At 54.1% G+C, this 23,282-nt stretch overlaps 1 protein-coding gene across 2 annotated transcripts; it reads left to right on the top strand.

Annotated features, from left to right (window-relative positions):
* Window positions 1-186: 186 nt before the first annotated feature.
* Window positions 187-22,842, top strand: hivep2a (HIVEP zinc finger 2a). 2 transcript variants are annotated; one of them, XM_049756065.2, is made up of 15 exons: window positions 187-695; window positions 3,560-3,612; window positions 14,307-15,453; window positions 15,513-17,191; window positions 17,264-17,512; window positions 17,571-17,727; window positions 17,792-17,861; window positions 17,932-19,330; window positions 19,402-19,550; window positions 20,064-20,239; window positions 20,327-20,428; window positions 20,503-21,148; window positions 21,246-21,357; window positions 21,499-21,612; window positions 21,768-22,842. In XM_049756065.2, exons 3-15 carry the CDS (start codon window positions 14,505-14,507, stop codon window positions 22,263-22,265), a joined length of 6,300 nt encoding a protein of 2,099 aa, XP_049612022.1. In that variant the 5' UTR covers window positions 187-695; window positions 3,560-3,612; window positions 14,307-14,504; the 3' UTR covers window positions 22,266-22,842. The 2 variants fall into 2 exon arrangements, with proteins under 2 accessions (XP_049612022.1, XP_049612023.1); XM_049756066.2 differs by having other exon boundaries at window positions 3,494-3,612.
* Window positions 22,843-23,282: the final 440 nt, after the last annotated feature.

The following is a 23,282-nucleotide window of genomic DNA, read 5'->3' as shown; positions in this document are numbered from 1 at the left end:
CAAGACACAGGAAGCAAGTCGCACAGTGAGGCAGGCAGGCAGGCAGGCAGACAGTTGAGTCAGGCAGACAGGTTGCTCCAGAGGTGACCGGGGAATCCGGCTCTCTCTAAGCCGGCAGACAGAGCGTCGTCCTCGGCCAGTGCTCCCCCTTCCTCCCCTCCCCTCCCCTCCCCTCCCTTCGCTCTGCCCTGGTTGCGCGCTGGGGGATCCGACGACGTCACACGCGCGCGCGCACACAAACACGCCCACGCACGCACACACACGTGCGCGTGCACACACGGAGTGTGTCTATCTGTCACTCCCTCTCGCCGCTGCTGCTATTCTGGGAAGTGGCGCTTGGAATAACCCCGTGTGCGCGTGATCGTGCACGCCTGCCTGCCTGCGTGCGTGCGTGCGTGCGTGTGTGTCTCCGGATTTCACTCTGACGCACGCACACGCTCGCATTCGCCGTGTGGCTGACTGCGGCGGCGGAGCTCCGGCACCAGAAATCCGGTCGGGAGGATTTCTTCCGTTTTTACGCGCAACTTTCCCTCGCGCGGCTCTTCCGTGGATTCCTCGCCGCCAACGCCGCCGCCTTCCGTCTGTGTTTCCGTCGTCCGACTTCCGGAGGTCCAGCAGGCGAACCGAGAGGTGTCAAGCTCCGGAAGGGACTTCGCGTCACCGCGGCGGCTTGTTGTCATCCCCGCTCCCGGCAGGTAAGAGCCGCCTTCCCCTCCGCCGAATTCCCCTCCGGACTCCCGGCCGCGTCGGAGGGAGGCTTCCTCCTCGGGCGAGCCGTTCGGGGCAGGCGAGTTCACAGCGGTGCAGTGGGGAATACCCCGGGCACGCGTTGCCCTGCATGCAGATTAGCAGCGTTGCGTAACAGACCGAGGAATTTGCACGGCCGAGCGCGGGTGGGCGGCCGCCGCCGTCGCCGCCACCGCCGCACAGGCCGGCTGGCTCCCTGGCTCCGCAGGCAGCCCTGGGCTGAGCCCGGAAGCCGAGCCGGGAGACGGGCCCCGATCGGCGGCCACTTGACAGCCGCTCGACACTGATGGTTTGCCACTCGTATGACGGACGCGAGTTGGTGTTGTTGGACTTCCCTTGACCTTTTGGGGCGCCCTCGCTTGTGGCGTGATTGTGTGCACTTTTTGTGGGTCTGCGTCGGCAAAAGGCTTGACTATCGGTGGTGACTTTGCAACTGTGTACTGTTTGTTTCCTCTGCGAGAGAGCGTCTGAGGCAGCCAGGCTGGTGGGTGGGTGGGTGGGTGGTGCGCTGCGCTGGCTGGTTCCGGGAATGTTCCATGACGTGTTGCCGTTGAGAGAAGGGCCCCAGCTGGGGAGACTCAGACGGACGGCCGCCGCGTCCTTGCGGCGCTCGAGTCTTTCTTGATACTTTTTGAACACATTTATGCCGAAAACTGCCGTATGGACGTTACTCAGCTGCCCAGGAATGATGCAAATGTAAATTATATTTGCTTTTATTTGTGTTTTGGCTCTGTCATTGATCTTGGTGAGGAAATGTCCTATCCAGCAGTCAGTGATGCTGTCGGTCATGTTCGCTCACTCCATGATGACTGCTGTTTGTTGGTTGTTTTTCCTCGGGCGTAGTGGTTTATCTTCTAAATCAAATTACAGGGCCAATAATGCCGCCCCCCCCCCCTAAAAAACAACAACATTTTGACTAATGTTCCACTTTGACGGTTTTGGCAAATAACAAAAAGTTTTGTTTTGTCCCCTCTTTAAGACACGCGTGAGCTTGAAGAACAAAATGCTTCTTCGCACATCTCCTTTAGCACAGACATAAATAATTCTTCAATGAAGAGCATAAGTAGCAAACAAAGGGAAAAGACCTTGTTGGAAGGCGTGCAGCTAACTGTTGAAAGAGTGCAAATATACCCACAGCGCAATGATTTCACTGTGCAAACACGGGAGCGGAGGATTTACGGCCCAGCCCCAATTAAGATGAGACAAGCAGGCTTTTTTTTCCTTTTTCTTTTTTTATATACACAGCAGTTCCAGTGAAAAATCATCAATGAGGAATCTGGGTGGTATTTTATTTCTTTCTTTTTTGTTTAGTCCCATCCCATTTTTGCGGTCAGCGCAAATTCGAAAGCAGAACAATGAGGAGCGCAGAAAATGGAAGCGAGGTTCCAACGGCCAATTGCGGCAGCCACTAATGACGGCCTTTGTGCTTTCCTCCAAATGGCAGATGGCCTGGTAAGGCGGCCGACGTTTCGCCGACCCGCCGCTGCCGTTTGACGTCCGTCCTTTCTTGCACAACAAGCGCTTTGATGACGCGAAAGTGGCAGCATTTCTTCAAACTTTTTTTTTTCTTCCAATGAATCACTCAGCGCATCGAATGATTTCTCTAGCTATTCTTCCCTTTATGGAAAATGCGCATATGATTTCAGATTGCAACAGAATTTGCTGCTATGTCCTGTAAAATCCACAAGCAAAAAGATGATCATTGTTTTCCAAAGTCAAAGCAGATGTTTGCAAAAGTCTTGTTTTGATTCAGCACAATGTCTGCTGCATTCTTGGAGGACGACACAATATCTACTGTTGCTTTGTGATCCGTTCATCACCCACACGTGAGCTCTATGCTACGCTAAGAGGTTAGCCTTTGTGCTCCTCACAAAGTCTTATCAGTGTCGCTAATGATGTGTAAGTGAGCCGTTAAGCGGACAATTGTTGCGCGAGAGGCGGCATCTCGTAACGCAGCCGCCGCCACGGCGGGACATAAAGCGAGAAAAGAGGAAACTTGTTGGCAGGCCCGAGACTTTCCAAGCGACGGCGGCGGTGCGTGCGCGCCACAAAGGCCGACTGTAACTCATCTCGCTGGCCCTCAGTGCCTCGGCAAACTTTTGGCCGTCGCGTAAGCGAGCTCCAGAGGAACCCGAGAGCCACTGGCTGAATTATTGACACACACACACACATGCAGTGGATAAAGCCGGCACACTCCTGTTCTAATACCAGACTTCGGTAAGAAAAACAAATGAGACCATCTTAGTCACAATTACATTCGGGCCTAAAGTATAAATACAAAAAAAATAAAATCCACTTAACTCATTCAGTGCCATTGATGAGTTACGTGTCCCTAATGAAGTGTTCTTGCCCACAGTAGTTGCTGTCATCTTATTAGGTTGACTCATTTGCATACGTGGCCACACACACACACGAGATGTTTGAAAAGCTTCTGGGAGGGAGTATCAAAGCCGTCGCGTCCCAGCGGGCGACATGCACCAGAAAGCCCAGCGGCTTTCAAACTCAAACAAATGGACTGAAAATGACAAAAAGATGATGTGAGAGCAGAATGTCCCTTGTGTGTTTATTTATTTTTTATTATTTATAGCACGTCAGGGGAGACGACAAAGTGTTTGTAGAAACGGGAGGTCACAAGCAGCGAAGGAAGTAAAAATACTCGCATGTGCGTGTGTGTTTGTTTCAACTTTTGATGAGCGGGTCCTTTTTCATGACAACTTTAATGGCAAGCTCCTTTTTTTTTTTTCAGGGCCCAAATATTGCTTGCAAGCGAAATGTCAGTTCCTAATATTTGGACTGTTTGTGTGTCCTCCAGCCAGCCGAACCTGTCAGCGTGTTTACTGGGCTGGACCACAGGACCGCAATCAGGTAGGATCACAACAACTCAACACAACTCTGCGTGCGTGCGTGTTTGTGTGTGCGTTTGTCACTTTGTGCCACGTTGCGATTGCGTGTAGCGACTCTGCACGCGGTTGCCATGACGCCCCGCATGTCTCCATCTGCTCCATCCGTCCTTTCTTATGATTCGTTTTTTGAAGAGGGGGGTCAGTTATTTGGATGCTAACAGGTTAGCGGTTGCCATGACAATCTTGGCAAACGGTCCTCTTGCACTGACATCCTTTCCTTTTGTTTTGAAATTCTATTTTTAAACTTTCCGTCTCGTTCGCACAGTCGCAAACACTCTCGGGCACTCAAGAAAGTGTGTTGTGAAAGAAAAAGCGGCAGGAGGTGAGGAGCAAGTGTATATTTAGTTGCCATGGCGATGGTGCTTTTGATAGCACAGCTGCAAGCTGTGCCCTTGACGGAATGGCACGCAGGGGGCGGGACTTTTGCGCGTCCGTCCGTCCGCGTGCGAGATAACAGATGGGCATCATTTGACTGGTGGCACAAGACAGTTGCCCCGGACGACGGCAATTTGTCCGCTTCCTGTTTCCGCCGTGGCGCGGAAGGTGGCGAGAAGTCTCGAGGAGTCCAGCTGCTGTGGAGGAGGCAAGGTGGCAAGGAGGCGAGGTGACTAGGAGGGCAAAAAGCAAGGTTGGCGTGCGTGTGAGATAAGAGACACGGAGCACGGTTTGATGCGGAGTCGGCGCCAACTTGTCTTCTTCCTTTTTCCTCCACGCTGCTTTGTGTTCGCGGCTGCAGCTTTTGTTCTGCCATTCAAATCGTATGAAAAGTGCCCGTGCCTTGGTTGAGGGTGGCACGCATCACTTCCGCGTCGTCTGATATGCAAATGAAGGCTTGCGCAGCCCAAACACTTCCTGTCAGCCTTGCATGAAATCTCTCTTCCTCCACCTCTCTCTCCGGCTTTTTGGCCTTCCTGCCTCCTCATCTTCCCGGTTCTCGCCGCCGCTGGGGAACAGGTGGCGAGGCCCCGCCACGGCTCGCTGGCCGAGATGAGAGAGGGACAGACGGAGGGAGAGAGCAGAAATTTGGCGGGCGCCTCGGGCCTTGACGTGAGGAAGAGAAGAACGCTGTTATTTGGAGGGGTCACTTAGGGGAGCAAAGCTGTCATTTGGATGACATCATTTCCTGTCCCCACGCGGGAAGCCGAGCCCAGGCGAGCTCCAGCAGGTGCGTGGAGCAGAACCCTTCCCTTGGTCCTGGTGCGAATGCCGATTGGACCTTTCTGTCATCCAAAATGTCCTCCGGCATCTTTTGGTTGTCATATTTCCATCTTCAGACCGCTAAGCTTAATCTCATGCCGCTGACATATTTTTGGAGCCATTAAAAAAAAAAAAAAAAGCAGCTTGGGCCTGGTTGGCATTGCGACTCGGATTAGCCGTCAGTGCTAACGCCGCTCCCCCTCCCATCCCTCGTGTTCTTCCTCCTCCTCGTGTCCTCTTTTATCCCCAAACCAAAAAAAAGTACTGAAAATCCTTCTTTCTTCTGCCAGTTGACAGCGTGAGGTCTCGCTCTGTCTTTCCTCCTCTCAAGTCATTGACAGCTCAAATTAATTTAGTCACACTTTGGTGTCATCATACCTGTGTGTGTGTGTGTGTGTGTCCTACATCTCGTCTTATTCCCAACAGACAGTGTGAAGTTCCTAAAATATCTCTGCAAATATCTTCTGAGAAGTCCTCTTCAAAGGACTGCAAAGTCCTTCTTGTAACTGGAACAAGACAGAAGTTTTCGAAATCACAATACCAGATCGGAATCGTGTCATGCGCGTGGATGGATTTGCCCATCTCGTGGCTTGAGTGTGTGTGTGTGTGTGTGTGTGTGTGTGTGTGTGTGTAGGAGTAGCGACATAAACAAAGTCAACACTTGGAGCGTTTATCTTCATCCTCTGTCTGGAGCACCAGTCAGCACTTTAAGGTTTCCTGTTTGCTTTGTGGTGCAGGCCGAAGCCAAGGCAAGGCCTTTTATTTTGCCGTGCACGTGTGTGCATGTGTGTGTGTGTTGTTGGGATTTAGGCACGTGGGAAAAGACCAAAAGTCAAAGCCTTCACAGATGTTGACGTGACCTCTCACACATAAAGTGGAGTGGTTGGCTCCACTTTTTGTCGCACGTTGAGGATGTTTTTGGTGGGCTTGCGTAACGGCGATTACGTAATTGGATGCATATTTGATGGCCGGCGCGGCTGCCGTCGTGTAGCGAGAGCGGGACGGGATGTTTGCGTTTACATCGCCGGGAAGCTGAGCGGAAGGGGGAGGGGGGGGAGTGGAGGTGAGCACGCACGGTGGGCGACCGATGGTGAGCTTTTTGTTGCGATGATGCGGACGAGCGGCGGAGCGATAGTCGGGCCTCAGGTCGAGCCCTAAATCCCCAAAAGGCGACCTTGAGTGAACTGCGGCACCCGCCCAGAGTATTTTCCTTCTCTCTCGCAGCACTTCATAGGCCCACAAAAAGGATTTGTAAAGTTTTTGATTTCATCTTGAAATCACGTTGTTTTTTCTGCAGGCCTCCAAATAACAAGTTTGTTATGCATGTGCCCTTTTTTTTTTTTTCTTTCTTCCTCTGTTGGAAGCGCAACGTGACTCAGCCAGTCACCACATTTTTTTTATTGGTCCTCACAAAACCGCAGTCAGCTTGATTACCCACAAAATAAATGGCCAAAAAAGCAAAACCCTGTTTATTCTCCCACAATTCATTAGGAAAGTAGTAAACAACCTACGAGGAGAAAATAAAATCAGCTCACAACAGGGAGCCCGCCTGACCTCGGAATGACTTTGACTTTGCGCTAACGAGGTTACGTAACAACAAACTGCGCCCGAGTCATTGGCATCGATCACGCCGGCCGGCCGGCCGATCGATAGCGGCCTAACGAGATAAGCCGGCGCACTAATGAGTTAAGCGAGCGCTGGCACGTTCAAGATCCGGATTGGCTGTTACGGATATTCCCAAACGGTCTTCCCGGTTAGTGGCAGTTCCTCCCAATCCTTGGTAAAAAGTCCAATTGAGCCACAAGCACGCACTTGTTCTGCATATTTTTGAGGGGGGGGGGGGGGTTAGCCCATTTGAGAAGTTGCCGTTGAGACCGGTCTGCTTTGGAGATGACTCACCACGTGAGTCGGTCTCGTCAGCGCTCTGGATTGTGGGCAGCGGTCGGCCAGCGATGCGCTTCGGCGCTTCTTCACGTGCTGACTCACGTCGGCCTCCGGCAAAAAAACAAACAAAGCAAATCTTCTTCCGTCTCCGCTCGTCAGCTGGCCTCGGCCTTGCCCCCGCGCTGCTAAAATTACTCGGAAGAGCCGCTCTCATGTTAGGTCCCCCCCGGGGAGACCCCCAGAGACTCCACGGCATCTCGTGTCGAGTTTCACGCACGCACGCAGGCCGAGAGCAAGCGAGCGAGGTGATTCGTTCAACGTGATGCCGAGTTAAGCTCCGAAACAAATGTGACGTATCATCCATAAAATTTGGTGAGGGTTAAATTTCGCAATCAAATGACTAAAAAGACAGCTAACATTCTTGGAATCAGGCACAGCTGTCTGTGTGTGTGCGTGTGTGTTTGTTTATTGCATAAGAGTGTAGCGCGTGTGACTCGGAGTGGTCGCCGTCGCTCGCTGCCGTCGCCAAAGCAAACAAACAAGCGGCAACTTTTGTGTTTGTGCTTCCCCCCCCCCCCCCCCCCCCACACACACACACACACACACACGGGCAGAGGCCGGGGGACTCGAGTCACACGACTCGGATTCGAATCGACTCAGGATGTAGACTCAAGTAGAGAAAATTGCAATAAATTGCAATGCTCTGTTGTGTAGAACCCCAAAAAACATTCATTCATTCATGTGGGCCTTTATGGGGCGTGGCCTAGTTTGTGATGTCACGAGCTGGAGCACAATTTGCCCAAGTTAACCTTTGCGGTTTACACTTTTAACGTTTAGCGTGCGGCGCACCCTCAGATAGACAAAGTGTCAATCTTGATTTGTCATCGCCGAGTGACAATAGGCGCCAATCTTGTTGAAGAAAGTACAAACAATAATTAGAATGCTGATGGATCTTTCTGTCAAACCTGTTGTACTTGCTTACGTGTGTATCAAGCGGTCGTTGCAAAAGTGCCAGGAGCGGCTTCCGGCCGATTACCCCCTCACACGGGGCCCGCTCTGTCTATTTCTGGCTCTGCGTCATGCCTGGGCTTTACTCCTGTGGCAAGACGAGTGTTTCTCTAGGGCTCCCACACACTCATGCACACACACATACAGACACACACGCACGCACACACTGCCTGGTGAAGCACATGTAAACAGAAAGCCAGAGAAGGTGCATGGACAGGCAGCAAAGTGGATGAATGACAGCTCGTTTTGGGGACAGGAAGTGAAAAGTGCGTGTGTGTGTGTGAGACATGAAAAAAAGACAGGAAGTGAGACAACACGTCTGTTGCCGTGGCGATGGGGGGAAAGGAGGGATATGATGCTATACCTGTACCATGCTAGCCACAGCTTTCAGTTTGTTTTTGCAAGTGTGTGTGTGTCTGTGTGTGTTTGCGTAAGTGGGGGCCGTGGCCTAGTCTGCTGTTGTCGTGGTGACACAGCAGACATTGCTGACAGTGTGTGACAGTCTCCATCATTGCGCACACACACACACAAACACTCATGTGGGCACACACACACACACACAGGAAGTCACATTGGAGCGCCAAGTGTGTTAAAGCATTTTTCCATTCACAAATTCTCAGACAGTGAAATGTGCTCAGGCCTTGGGCCCTGCTGTGCACGTTTTGTGTGCATGTGCGTGGGTGCACTGCTTCGTGTGTGTGTTTGTTTTAGCCTAAAATTGAAAGCACAAAGACACATTGAGGGACAGGTGGCGGCATCACCTTGCCGTCCAGCTTTGACGCCACGCTGGCCGTGCATGCGTCCATCTCTCCCCCCGCAGGTAGAAAGCCATCACGCCATCGCGCCGTCTGTGCTGCCATCCGTGCCAGGACCGCGCACACACATACTCGGATCCGGGAAGCGTGAGGCTAAGCTAGGCTAGGCGGGATGCATTTAGCAGCCCACTCAAGACGTGGAAACTTGACTGCACTTTGCCAAAGGCCGCTGCCTTCCCTCTCCTCCCTCATGTAAAACTAGATGAGTGTGTGTGTGAGTGTGTGTGTGTGTGCGTGTGTGTGTGTGTGCGCCAGTCCAGGGAGTGTCCACTGCATGTTGGAATGCAGCTCGTAAGTCACCTCTGATTTTCCACTCCCGCTGGGACACATCCCATTATCAGTTTTATATGAAACGAGGAAATTCCTCTGTGGTTTGTATGTTTGTGTGAGAGAGGACTAAAACTCAAGACCCCCTCCCTCCCTCCCTCCCTCCCTCCCTCCCTCCCTCCCTCCCTCCCTCCCTCCCTCCCTCACTCCCTCCTCCCCCTCGGCACCTCTCTCAACTCCCCCACCGGTGACCTACTTCTCGAAAACCTTCATCTGCGTTAGTGCTGGTCGATGGTGAGAAGATGTGTTGATGGTTACCGCGGTTACCGTGACGTCATCACGTCCAGCGACGCCCAGCCGCATTCTTGAGCACCGCCAGCAGAACAAAATTGATGTTGAGATGACAAAGTGTGTTTTGCAAACTTGACGCTTTGGGCTGATGCGGAAGGCCCGATGACTCGCTTCCGTCTCTCGGCCCCGGCCGGCGTGGGCTGCGTGCGCGACCTGCGGCGTTTAGTGGGTGCCATGAAGTATGCGAGGCTCGTAAACACCAAGAATGCTCCACACAAAACCGCTTTTGTTTTTTTTTTTCTCTTTCCCACAATGATGCCCAGCAAGCTCCAACAAAACGATCAGGTAACTTCTCTGCAGTTGTCCTGTTTCCAAACAACAACTGCACAGGAGCCGCTTTGAATGCCGAGCGAGCCACCGCAGGCAGAAATGGAACTCGAGTCGGTTGTAAAACAAGAAAAAGTTTTGCCACAGCTCAATTGGGCTCTGGATGCTTTTTTTTTTTCAAAACATAAAGTCTTTCAGGAGCTTACCTACCACGACAACACACACACACACACACGCATTCACTCCTATTGGCTTCCATGCATTTGTGTGCAGCTGCAGATGTTGGGCTGAGGTCCACTTGTGCTGGTGTCCACTGCGGCTGTCGTCAACTGGCGTTTAGATTTATGACCCGTAACGGTCATGAGTTCGCGTTCGTTTGACGCAACGCGACTAAAATACACAATCCAACTCGGCTCATTACCAAGCTGGTCGTTTTCTTGAGTTGCTGGAGTTTGCCACATATACAATTTTGTACAAATATTGACTTCCTGTGGGTGTCTCAATACTTTTGCTTGAGCTCCATATTTCATGTTAGCGTGATGATGTTTATTGAAGATAAGTCATGTTCCATATATGTAAACTGCAAGCGCCTCGCAAATCACCTGCTTGTGTGCATTTCCCATCAAGCCGTCCTCCTTTTTACCAGAATAGCCGCGCTGACTCACGTACGAGTCAAAAGTCGGAGCGCCTTGCACAACGGCTTTGACTTTTTTGTCACTGCTGGGAGGACGCGGTCGGTCGCCACGGTGAGCGCCGTCACCCCGCCTTCAGCTGCTGCGGCTCGCCGCCTTCCGATACCGACTTGACAAAATGGAGTCGATACGCTGTCGTCGGCATGCCGAGCGTTGGAAATATGCTGCGTGACAGATTGTGTGTGTGCGTGCGTGCGTGCGCGTGTGTCATCTCTCCATCTGCTGTCAAGAGGTCATCACATACGTGTGACGGCATGTGTTTCCCATCTGGGTCCACCCAGTCCCTCAACTCTGACTTGACTTTGACTCGCTTCCTTCTTTGCTTCTCTTCTCTTTTCTTTTCTTTTCTTTTCACTCCTGGCTGGCTGGCTCATCTTCATCCTCCTCATTCTCGACTTCCCCCGGCGCGGCCTCCAACGCGACATTGTCGATGATGTCATGCGCTTGTCATCCTGTGCTCTGTTGAAATTCTTTTCACACAATTCCTCGGCGGCCCTCCGGATCGTCTCGCTCGCTCGCTCGCTAACATGCTAGCTCGCTAGCCAGGCGCCTTTTTTGACCATCCATCTTGAGTTTCCCTCCAGGCGCTGATCTACGCTCAGCTTTTAAATTTCCTTCTGCTGCTGATTGTAATTTGGCCATCATATTTCATGCTCCATTTTTCATGACAATATTCCATTTTTCCGGTGGTCAGCGTCGCGGGTTCCCGGTTCGAACCCCACCCGCGCCCGACCTGTCTCCCAAACTCGAAACCCGGCCTATAAATATGCTAATAAATATTTGAGCGGTCCCATTAGAGTGGCGGGTGGTGCGGCGGCGGCGGCGGCGGCCTCGTCCCACCTAATGGTCCTGTCGGGCCCGCCGGCCAAGCGACTAATTAAGATCCAAACAGGTTGAGCAATTTGAGAGCGTTCATTAAGGCGCGGCGCTGATGAATTAACCGCGCGGAGGTGGCTTAACGAGCGTGCGCCGTGATTAATTCAAGAAAGCCGGAAGGTGAGGAATGGTCGCCAAGCAAAAAAAAAAAAAAAAAAAGATTGATGGGCCCAAAAAGAGAAATTTAGGAGGCGGCGGAATGGAAAAGTCAGATGTGATTTAGTGACGTGGAAATGAAGCAAATTGGACGAGCGGCGACGACACCTTGCGAACATGTTTCATCTTTTAAGTTAGACGCTTTTCACTGCTGCATGTTAGTCACATGCACTCAGGAACACACACACACACACACACACACACACACCTCCTACCTACCTGCTGCTCATCGGATGTGAGAGGAGGGAGATATTAGCACTGAGTGGGTGAGACGTGTGTGTGTGTGTGTGTGTGTACAGTAGTCATTCACCTGCTGCCTCCACAGACTAAAGTACACACACACACACACACTGTCGAGCGTCTCCGACAGCTGTCACGTTTTGTCACCGCTGGAAAATGTCTGGCGGATGCAAGTCGGGAGCTTCATCTCCTTTTGGATGACGGCGATGAAAAACGTTCTGCTGGGCCGTGATGCAACGGCGGGCAACACGGCCTCCGAAACGCAAAGGGGGTGAGCGGAGAGGAAGGACCTTTCGTTCCAAGCTTCAAGGCATGACATGAAGAGAAGTGCCCCCCCCCCCCCCCCACATGGAGCCAGCCAAACATCTCCACGTGTTTACGGCTGGAAAATCACAGCAGTCCTCATTTTTCTCGCTGCCCGGGCGTGATGATGTCATTGGACGTCTGGGACGCTCGCTGCTTCCCATCAAGCTCCTCCCGACCTTTTTTTTTTCTTTCTTTTCGCTGTCCTCTCAAGGAGCGCTTCCTTTTTTTACTTCTCCAGCAATTTCACAAAAGTAGCGCTTGGACGTCCCAAAAAGTCCAAGCTCCTCCAAGAACCTGGACATCACATGACCGAAGGCCGTAAAAGTCGACGGAAAATCTTGTATTGATTAGCGAGCGCTTGGACATTTCGTTTGGGTCCGATGTCAGCAAATCCGCTCGGCCACCCTTTGGCGTCCGCAAAACAAGCGCGCCCTCCCCTGTGTCCATCGTGCTTCCTGGAGGATTCTGCACACTGTTGTGGAAAATCTAATGAAGCCACGCGCACACACACATTGTGTGTGTGTGCGTGTGTGTAATAGTTTCAAGGCTGGGCCCAGCAGCTCTGTGGAAAATGTGACTGGCTTCTCTTTTCCACTGGCAATTTACACCAACAGGACGCCTGTTTTTCCCTCCTCGGCTCACCTCAGCTCAGAAACACACACACACACACACACACACACCTCTCCTAAGTGACAGATGTTGTGCGTGTGCGACACATTACACACAACATCATCATGAACATGGAAAAAAGCTCAATCGCTGCCGTGTCACTCGTGTTTCCGACTGTGTGTGTGTGTGTGTGTGTACTCAGTCAAAGCTGGCAGGACAACAAGAACACAATCTCGCACACGCGTTGTAGCAGCCTGGAACATTATGATGTGAAAACAAGGCACATTTGTGTGCGCTTGCATAATCCGCCTGGCGTCTCAGCAGCGCATTTTTCTCCCTATATGGACTCGGCGTGTCTCTCCAGAACTTTTCTTCTGAGCTGAAATTTCAGCGATGGAGCCGATCTTTTTTAAATGGCGCAAGGGAAGCGCTTATAACAAGCGCTTGGCAACGGTGACCTTGGCGCACAGACGACTTCCGACTCCCACGCACGCGCGCCCGCTCGTGCGCACACACTGAGCCGCTTACCTCCCACACACACACACATTTGTCCTCCAAAAATATCCAGGAGTGTAGTCGACTTCCTTACCTGCAGCACGGTGCGCGGCTTTTGTGCGAGTTCACGTGAAGTTCATCCCATTCATTTTGCACCCACTCAAATCTTTTTTTTCTTCTTCTCATTTGAGCGCACACACAAACACACAGATGAACAAACTGGAACATGAAGTGGAACAATAAGTGAGGGCCAAAAAGAAGCAAGCCAGAAAGCGGTGCCAGCCGCTCTCCGTTGACCCCTCACGCCATCTCCACCCGCTGGCTCGTGCCCCCGCTCTCCCCCCCCCCTTTCCTTTTGCCATCTAAAGAAGTTAATCAGTGAATGGAAAGCATTAGTGACGCCTTTTAATCATTTAAACGCAGTCTGACCACACAAAGTGCGACAACGCGCTCGGAAACACAAGCCCTGCTTTTGTGCGCGCGTGTGTGTGTGTGTGTGTGTGTGTGTCAGCTTTTCTCTCCAGAATGTGTGCTTTTGCGATGGACTGGCGACCATTGAATTATTTGTCCACCTGAGATCTTGAGTTCAGGTTACCAGTTGAGGTTCTCGCTTGCTGGCCCATGCCTCAAGCCACGCAGACGATAAAAATAAATTCAATTTTTGGTGTCTCTGGAATTCCAGACATACCTCTTGGTATGTGGCACTCTGATGCGTCCATTTAAAAACAAAACTTGCACACACGCAACGAGATAAGACAGGAAATAGATTTGCAAAAAAGATGACTATCATTTAGCTTGACGCTCGCAATCTTCTGGTTTAGTGTGCATTTTTGCGTGTTAGCAAGCGTGCCGGCCGCCATGTTGATTTCCTGTGAGAAAAAAAAAAAAAAAAAACAGGCCGAGACACAAAATCGAAGGCTCGTTTGATTGCCATCAAAAAGCTTTTACGCAAAGTCTTCACTCACTGATGTTTTTCGATTCCAAATGGCCGCCTGGCATGGATCGAGTTAAAGTTGCTGCTCATTTGTTGCAATTGGATTGGGCTAAAAAAAAGGAAGTGTTTAAAAATAGCGCCCGCTGCCTGCATCATTGTTATGAAAATATGTCCTGCAATATCAGCTTTCTCCAAAGAAGATGCTGATCGGTGCTCTTCAACTTGTTCACGCCCGCGATGATACTCCCGCGTCACTTCCTCTCAGCTATTTATATCGGCCTTTTGTGTCTTTTTAGGAACAGCGTGGGTATGCTGTGCACAAGTGAGTCACAGAGCGCAGGGGGGAGGGGCGAGCGGGCCGAGTGGCGGAACAGGCAGAAGCGCAGATGGGTGTGAAAGAAAAAAAAAAAAAAAAAGTCCAAATAAAGCAAAGCCAGTCGCTCGCATTTGCCGAGAAGGTTGCTCTTGACGACAACGACTTTGCAGCGTTGGCTCCAAAACGACAAACCTCATCACGTGGTTTTTGTAATGTGTGTGTGTGTGTGTGTGTGTGTCGCAGGTGCTAGCGAGCGAGCGGATCCTCGTCTGCAAGAGCTTCAAATGAACCAACATGGGAGGAGACGTCTGACGTTATCTTGTACACTTGACGCATTTCCGCCAATGGGCAGCATTCAACGTCGGGCCAAGATGGCCGACGGACGTTGAGGAAGTGGTGTGCCCCGCCGCGCTTCTCCCGCCTCCTTCCCGCTGCTCACAAATGGAAGATCACGAGTCCAATAAGGACCCGGCCCGGGAGAAGATGCCTCTGCAAAGGAAGTGGGCGTCCGAGCCCTCGGCCGGCGCCAAACGGAGCACTTTTGCCGACCCGCCGGCAGCGAGGCACCGGGAGACTTCGGCGCCCCAACGCAACTACGCCGGGAAGCTTCTATCCGGAGCTTCGTCGGCGGGGGCCGTGGGAGGCCCGCTGCCATCTCAAGACCCCCAGGGGCCCCTTTCGCAGGGCTTCCCGGGGGGCTACTCCTACCAACTGGGCCCGCCCTACCCTCAGCATCCACAGACGGAGCGTTTCCACTCAGGAGCCAAACCCCAACCGGGACTGGAGGCGCACGCCTGGCCCTTCGCCGGCCAGTTGCCATCAGATGAACTGTACCCCGTGGGACACCCGGGACACGCCCACTCCCACCGAGCTGGGGCGGCGGCGGGGGGGAGGTTCCCCCGACAAAAATCTCCAAGTTTACCCAGTTCCTTTGTCACATATTCCCAAACGGGCCCCGACCCGGGGGACGAGGCTTACGGCAAAAAGGAGCCAAAGGCCAAAAAGCCCGGAAAGTACATTTGCTACTACTGCGGCCGGGCCTGCGCCAAGCCCAGCGTCCTGAAGAAGCACATCCGTTCGCACACGGGGGAGCGGCCGTACCCGTGCGTGCCCTGCGGCTTCTCCTTCAAAACCAAGAGCAACCTTTACAAGCATCGCAAATCCCACGCTCACGCCATCAAGGCCGGACTGGTCCCCTTCTCCGAGCTGGCCGTTTCCCGCGGCGGCGGCGGCGACGTGGACCGGGCGTCCTCCGGGGGCGACGTGGAGGTCCACTCGGACGGCGAGCAGAGCACCGACACGGATGAGGAAGGTGCGGAAGATGCCACCGTACTGGCAGACAAGGACCAGCCCATCACGCGGATCGCCTTTGAGGCCGACAAGAGTCCAGGTAAGCTCAACTAACTGGACTCATCCAGAACGAATGTTCTCATCCATGCTCTCGTGCAGGTGGCGCAGAACCGGCGTACGCAGATTCGGCCGAGGAGCTGCCGGCGGGCTCCATCAAAGTGCCTATCTTGATCGTCCCCAAGTCCCGAGGGACGGAGTGTCCGCCCTTCCAGGACATCCAAGGTTCCCACCACGCGCTGACGTCGCTGGCCGGGAGACGAGGGCGTTCCCTGGACGACGGCCCTTCGCTCAAGCCGCGTTTGGCTCTGAGAGCCAACGACAAGAAAGGTCTGGATTGGGACGGCGGCACCACGCAGTCGCTCAACCTGCTCAGTCCTCACAGCAAAGGCAGCACCGACTCGGGCTACTTTTCGCGTTCCGAGAGCGCCGAGCAGCAGGTCAGCCCTCCCAATACCAACGTGAAAACGTACGAGGAGATCATGTTCGGTCGGACGTGGTACTACCAACCCAACTCCAGGTCCAGGCAATTTGTCACGGTCGCCAAGATCTCTGAAGATCACGTCTGTTTACGGGGAGAAGGCGGCATGTCCAGAGACATCAAACTTTATCCAGCCGCACCCGGTCAGAGCGGCTCAGGACTTCTGGAACCTCCTTCGGATTCCGGGCATCTCATCAGGAGCAACTCCATGCCGACGTCTTCTCCCGAAAACCTCAGCGTCCCCTCGGGGATTCGGGGCAGCCACTCCTTCGACGAGATGATCACGTCGGACGATGTTCTTTATCAGCCGGGACTCCGTCGACTCCAGCGCCAGGCGGCCATTGAACTTTTAGCCCACGAAACCCACACGGGAGACCCCGAGGGTTCTGCCAAGAACTTGGCCAAGAAGCTGAGCGAACGCTCTCCGGCCGAGCCCAAAGTCAGCATGGCGGAAATGGCCACCAGAAAAAGGCGGAAGAAGAGCGTCGGGGACGAGGACGACAGCCCCGACCACGGCGACAGCAGCTGCAGCGGTTCCGTGGAGATGTCCGGAGACTACGTCAGCCTGGACGGGTCCAGAGGCACCCCCACGGGCAAAGGTTCTCTTCAGAGCCAGTCGGACAGCTTCGACACCTGCGCCAGCGTCTGCTCCGAGGACGTGGCTCTGTTTACCGACGCCGACTGCAGGAAGGCGGCCGCAAACGTCATCTCCGTCATCCAGCATACCAACTCCATCAGCCGACCCAATTCCTTCGACAAGTCCGAGTCCTTCGAGCAGTCCGCGTATCATCCCTCGGCCCCGTCCAGCCAGTACTCGGAACAGTCCGACTCGGATATCTTCGAAGACGCTTTGAGTCCGGAGTCGGGCCCGGCGAGAAGCGAGAGTATGGATCGCCAGCCGCAGAGCGACGGCGACTTGGCCTCCGTCTCGTCGTCGCCCGGGACGCCTTACCACGTCTCGCACAAACTGGTCCGCCAGCCCAACATCCAAGTTCCCGAGATCAGGGTCACGGACGAGAAAGACGCCGAAGCGCCCGTGGCCAAGGAGCCGGAGAAGCAGCCGGCCGAGGAGTTCCAGCTGCCGCAGAGGAGCGACACCCTCTCGCAGATGCCCTCGGAGAAGCTGCCGCCCAAGAAGAAGCGGCTGCGCCTGGCCGACATGGAGCATTCATCCGGAGAGTCCAGTTTTGAGTCCACCTGCACCAGCTTGTCCCGTAGCCCCAGTCAGGAGAGCAACCTCTCGCACTCTTCATCCTTGGACAGAGACGAAGGCCTCAAGCTAGCCTCGCCCACCAAACAGGTAGCCAGCGCTAAGCCCGGCAAATTCAAAACAGGCATCAATTGGTTTTTGCTTTGACCCCCCCCCCCACAGGAGGACGCGGTTCCCGGCGGAGGCGGAGCTAAAGCATCCGAGTTCCTGACGGTGCCCGGCAGCGCTCGGCAGCAGAGGGAGATGAGAAGGTCGTCGTCGGAGCAGGCGCCGTACACGCTGCCCTCGGAGGTGCCCGAAATGCGGAGCAAGTCCTTCGACTACGGCAGCTTGTCGTCGTCCAGACAGGGGGAGCTCTACACCAGCGCCTCGGCCATGAAGGAGCGCCGACGTGGATTCCTCGTCCGACAGGTAACGGAAACGTCCAGCGCGTCGTAGAGAGCTCGGTTCCTCATCTTCTCCTCTACAGGCTTCCCTGAGTGTCCACCCGGAGGCTGTGGTCCAGGAACCAGGGGGATATGAGCTGTCAATCAAGCAGGAGAGTGTGGAGCAAGGGGCGTGGCTTGGCCTGACCGGACCTCCACAGAGAAGCAGCAACGTGGCCGGCAGAACCCAAAGACTCGGGGGTAAGTTGTGGCGATGCGGTTCATCTCCAGCAGCGTGGGAGTTAAGTCGCTGGTTCTGTCATAGGAGCTCACCAGCAGCACGTTCTCCAGCACAGTATCAGCGAGGACAGCCTGCAGGAAGAACCTCACTACAGGTAGGAGCGTCCCGGGCGGGCAGAATGCCGCTTCTGTTCGAAATACAATTCTACATTTGCTTGCTATCAGGTCGGTGCAGCATCGCCTGCAGACGCAAGGCTCCTCGTCCGAGGGAGAACATCTGGAGGTCATCCAACAGCATCCCAGCGCTCCCCAATTCCTCTCTTACCAGCAGTCGGCTCTGTTCTGGAGTCAGGAGGTCAATCAGACTTCCAGACAACGGCTGAGCCTCCACAAGTTCCACAACCGACCTCCTAATAGTTTATCGGGGAAGCAGCTGCTCCAAGATGGAAAACCGGACCAAGAGCAAAACCCGGCGACCTCCCTCTCCTTCGACAACACAGCAGGGACGCCGCAGCAGATCCGACCCATGTTTGCCGCCACCCAGAACCACGCGGGCTCTCTACCTTTACTGGTTCCCGTGCGCATACAAACTCACGTGCCGACGTACGCTAGCTTGATGTACACCAGCGTTAGCCAGATGCTAGCTCACGGTCCGATGAGAGGTTCAATTGGCGACGACGGAGGTCCAAACGGAGCGGGATTCAACCTGGCGCACTTCCTGGGACAGACGGACGGAACAATGCTGCGCCCACCTCACTGGAAGCCTTCAGCTTGCGGGCCCAACACGGGAATTCCTCTGTCGCTAACCTCGGGTACCGTGTCCACCACGGACGCCTCGGGCTCCGGCCTGGGAGGCGGCAAGAGGATGCTCTCCCCCACCAGTTCCGTGGAGCTCTTCATCGAGACCAAGCAGCAGAAGCGGGTGAAGGAGGAGAGGATGTTTGGGCAGATGGTGAAGGAGTTGAGCGCCGTGGAGCTGAGCGGCGCCGACACGAGCGGCGGGCTCGAGGAGGGGCCCGCTTCCGTCCCCATTCCCGTGCGTTCTTCTGCCCACCACCGGCCCCATGTTCCTCGGCAGGAAAGCTTCACCCCTCCTCTTCAGATCGTCACGGACTCCTCACCCGCGTGGTCGTGCGGCCGAGACTCGCCCGAGGAGCTCGACGTGGACGAGTCCCGCACCGCCGTCTCCTTCAACGACGCAGAAGATGCCATCGAGCAGCCCGGTCGAGTCCCGGCGGCCAACCTGCTGGTTCAGTTGGCCGTCCACCAGAGTCCGGGACTTTCCCGAGGGACGGGACGGACTCTGCTGCTCGCCGACGCGTCCGAGACTCAGCACTTTTTCCAGTTCCCGAGCCTGCGCACCAACAGCCGGGTCAGCTGGTGTTTCCTCAACTACACCAAACCCAACAGCGCTCAGGCCGAGCCCCGGAGCTCCATCTACAGCTCCTGGTGCGTCAGCTCCTACAATCCCAACCCTCTCAACCTCAGCACCAAGGCGGCGCTGGCCCTGCTCAGGTCCAAACAGCGGAGGAGCACCGACCTCCTGTACGCCACGGCCGACACGTCGCCGCCGAGTTCGGGGAAACTCGTGTCGTCCGTGGCTTGGAAGCTCAGGTTTGATCAGGTACGCTGGCAAGGTCAACTCTTCTCACGCCAGGAGCTCAACGGAGAATGACGCGCTTTGTTTTCCCGTAGCTAAAACCGGAGCTGATGCCGGTGGACGTCAGCCATTTTGGAAGGAAGATGAAGGATCGTCCGAAGGAGGAACACGCGGAGAAGGACGTGTCGATCAAACGCGGCGGCAGCGCCGCCGAGCCGACTCGCATCAAAATCTTCGAAGGCGGGTACGTTCGAATTTAGAACAGGAAGCCATCTGGAGCCCCGAATGACTCGCGAGTGAACTTGAAAGACATCTGCTGAAAGCGCCACTTGCACTTTTCCAGCTCCTTCTTTGAGTCAGCCACAGACGTCTGCTAAAGACAAAGACAGCTGGCTCGCTATTGTTCTTTTCCTCGTGAGCTTTTTCTCACGAGTGTCTCCATCTCACGGGGGGGTACCTCGCTTTACGGCCGAGATCCGTTCCCACCTCGGTTTGCGCTCCAGTCCAAAACTTTGTTGCTCCTCGCGCTAAGTTCATCTGGCCGGCGTTAGCTGCCAGCCGGACAAACGGGACGGGAAGTGTCTCGGTGAGTCAGACGCCGTCGGAACAGTCTGGACGTTCTCCAGTGTTCCGACAAGGGACGGAAATTTCCCCTCCGTGATGCACGACCTGCTGCCTGCCGGACAGCTTTTAATACGTTTCGGATAACTTTAGCTTGTATTGCCGACTGTAACGTTTTTTTATTATTCCCGTGCAGGTACAAGTCCAACGAGGACTACGTGTACGTGCGCGGGCGAGGTCGGGGCAAGTACATCTGCGAAGAGTGCGGCATCCGCTGCAAGAAGCCCAGCATGCTGAAGAAGCACATCCGCACGCACACCGACGTGCGGCCCTACGTCTGCAAGTTCTGCAACTTTGCCTTCAAGACCAAAGGTGGACCTTTTTGTCTCACAAATTCGTCTCGCCGCTCAAATGTCGGTCGTTTCGCTTACACGAATCCGTGTGTGTGTGTGTGTGCAGGTAATCTGACCAAGCACATGAAATCAAAAGCTCACCTGAAGAAGTGTCTGGAGTTGGGCGTGTCCACGTCTTTGGTGGACGACGGCGAGGCCGACGACGCCGGTGAGTTCAATTTGAGAGCTCCCGTCATCCGCATTTTATTTGCCCCACAAGTTGACAGCGTTTGCTTCTCGCAGACGTCGGCGAGGAAGCCGGCGTACGACGCAAGGCCGCGACGGAGCATCAGTTCTCCGACGCCGACGACTCGGAGGAAGACGGCGACGAGGTGGACGACGAAGACGACGAGGACGACGACTGCGACGGGGACTCCACGCCCAGGACCTTGTCCCGCTCGGCCAGCCCGTACGCCGTCACCGTGGCGACGGGCGCCCCGCAGCCCTCCCCGCCTCTCTTTGGGTACTTCACCACCCTCCCTAGCATCTGCATCACACCGCAGGGGGCGCCAGAGCACCCGCCGCCGCCACCCCCAATGGACCAAGACCTCTCGCAAGATTTCCCCTCGCCGTCTTCCCGCCTCTCCTCGCCCAGGGCGGACTACTCGGGCTGCCCGTCCCCCGTCTCGCCTTGCTCGTCACCGTCAAGCCGCCAGTACCTCTCGCCTCGGCGGGACGCGTCGCCGCTGCGCCACCTGTCGCCCAAACGGGACGCGGGGCTTTGTCGGCGCGAGCTATCCCCCAGGAGGGGGCACATGTCACTGCTCGCCCCCTTGCCGCGCCCCACCTCTCCCGGGAAGCGAGACCTGTCGCCACGAGGGCGCCACAAGGCCATGATACGGTCGCACTCGCCTCGTCGTGGACTTCATCAGCACCTCCTCCTGCATAGGTCAGAACAGTCACAATCTGTCAACTTAAAGTAGGTGCCATGTGGCTTTTTTGTGTACTGAACGTCTTTGTTGCGTGTTGTTGTTGTCGTCTTGCAGTCAGCAGGGCGGCTCACGAGGCCTGAGATCGGCTCAACTCGCCGGGCTGCTGAGTCAGGCGGACTTGGGCCCTCGAGGACCTCGCAGGAACGCCGGTGCCGAAATGGACACGGTAAGTCCAGCCGTGCAGTTTCGACTGTCCAATGTCGTCCCTCTCAAAGCTGCCCTATGGCGCCCTCCTCTGGCTAGTCAGTGTAAAACGACGTTTTCTCATTCGTATGGAACTCAACTGAAATTGTTGCTTTTATTTCAGGAATGTGTTCCAGGTTCTCCAGGGGGGCTAGAGCATCCTGGTAACCATGGTAACCAATCCAGCCCACCCCATCAGGTCCTATTCAGTCACCTCCCTCTCCATTCACAACTGCAGGTACTTCATGTGTGACTATTTTACATTTATTTTTTACAAGAACTATTTGAAAAAATACCTATATTTGATTGAATTTCCCATATTTCATTCTATTTGCCGCCGTTTTTTGTGTGTTTGTGATGTGAGAAATACCGTGAGTTTTATTTTTGCGTCAGGTGCGGTCTCCGTTCCCGATGATTCCCATCGGCGGGATCCAGATGGTCCACGCTGTGCCCACGTCACTCAGCGCACCGCTGGGCCAGCAGGGGGCGCAGCAGGCCGCATCTCGCCTTCCGCCGCGCTCTTCGGAGGACGTCGAAAGCCTGGAGGCCTCCGCCGCTTTGGAAAGAGTAGGCGGGGCGTCATCGGGGTCTCCCCCCCTTGTGGCGGAAGTCGTCAGGGAACAAGAGGAGAGCATCCGAACGTGCACCAAAGCCATCGCCTCGTTGCGCATCGACCCCGACGAACACGGCGACGGGAGGCCAGCGGGGCGGGAGCGCGTTGGGGGGCCGCCACACTCTGCTTCCTTGGCGGAGGAAGGACAACCTGGGCGCTCGCCGCCCTCTCCGGTGCCACCTGGGGCTCAGCACTTTAGCGCCCCCCCGCGTTGCCCCTCGCCACGGACACCCGCAGACGCCTTGCAAGGCACACAGAGCAGGCCGGACGGCTCGTAGACGTGCAAACAAATGACCACAACTCCGTTTTTTGCACAATTGACTCGCTTTCTTTCTGGAATGACACATGCACAAGCACACACAAAAACATCAACACACACATGGGGATGTACACACGACATACACACATGCAAACAGACACATAGCACACTCAATTGATGTTGGGAGATGTTATTTAAACATTTTGAAAAAGGTGCGTGCCTGCGTGCAGTTGTGGGGGGGCCGGCCAGCTTCAAGGCAGTCAAGTGGTACTTTATAAGAACAACAATAATAATGCTGAAAATAAAAATAATAATAATAATCCGCCCGTGTGCCTTTGCTGGCTGCTTGTGCTCGTTTCAGCAGTCACCTGATCAACTTCAAGCCCCGCCCCCTCCTCCTTTTCTGATGGCCACCTCCCAGTCTGGACAAGCGATGTGAAGTGACAAATTCTTCTGATGTACGGTTGCACTAAAACATATTTTTATAGGAGTGAAAAGGCTTTTTTTTTTTGTGTACAGCAACAGCAACAACAATTGAATAATGCTATTTATGATGATGAATATTGTTCCTATGTTTGATAAATTGTACATTTTGATTTCTGTGGTGGCTGCTTTTTTCTGTCACACATACTTTTATTGCTGACATCAGTGATACATATTCATAACCTGAACATACGTAGGTCAACAATATTTAGCCTTCATCGATTCAATCTATAATCGAAACATAACCATACATTTGCCTTGAGTCCTTTTGGCTTGTACATTTTCTCGCTGCCCCTCTGCTTCTTTTTCTTGTAATCATTTTACAAATATTTTCCCAAATTCAACTGTCCCTCCCTCTCCTTGTGTATGTCTGACTTTTAAAACAAACTTCTTTCTCTCAAAATTAGCTTGAATCGGCAAAAACGAGCGTTAAATGTACATATATACATATAAATACTACATGTCGTGTACATGAAGAGTGTGCGAGTAGTTTTTTTGTATTCAAAAATATGTTTTTTATTATTTATTATTGACGTCATTCCAAGTCTCTGAA

This window comes from Syngnathus scovelli, chromosome 20 (genome assembly GCF_024217435.2).
Source record: "Syngnathus scovelli strain Florida chromosome 20, RoL_Ssco_1.2, whole genome shotgun sequence".
NCBI lineage: Eukaryota > Metazoa > Chordata > Actinopteri > Syngnathiformes > Syngnathidae > Syngnathus > Syngnathus scovelli.
Note: the sequence above shows the minus strand (reverse complement) of the source record. Positions and strands in the feature narration are given on the sequence as shown.

What these genes read in the sequence shown, in the direction of transcription:
- hivep2a (XM_049756065.2), top strand. Translation starts at nt 14,505, where the DNA reads ATGGAAGATCACGAGTCCAATAAGGACCCGGCCCGGGAGAAGATGCCT. An exon ending in TGAGGCCGACAAGAGTCCAG is followed by an intron (nt 15,454 to 15,512) that starts GTAAGCTCAACT and finishes GCTCTCGTGCAG; the next exon opens with GTGGCGCAGAACCGGCGTAC. An exon ending in CTTTGCCTTCAAGACCAAAG is followed by an intron (nt 20,240 to 20,326) that starts GTGGACCTTTTT and finishes GTGTGTGTGCAG; the next exon opens with GTAATCTGACCAAGCACATG.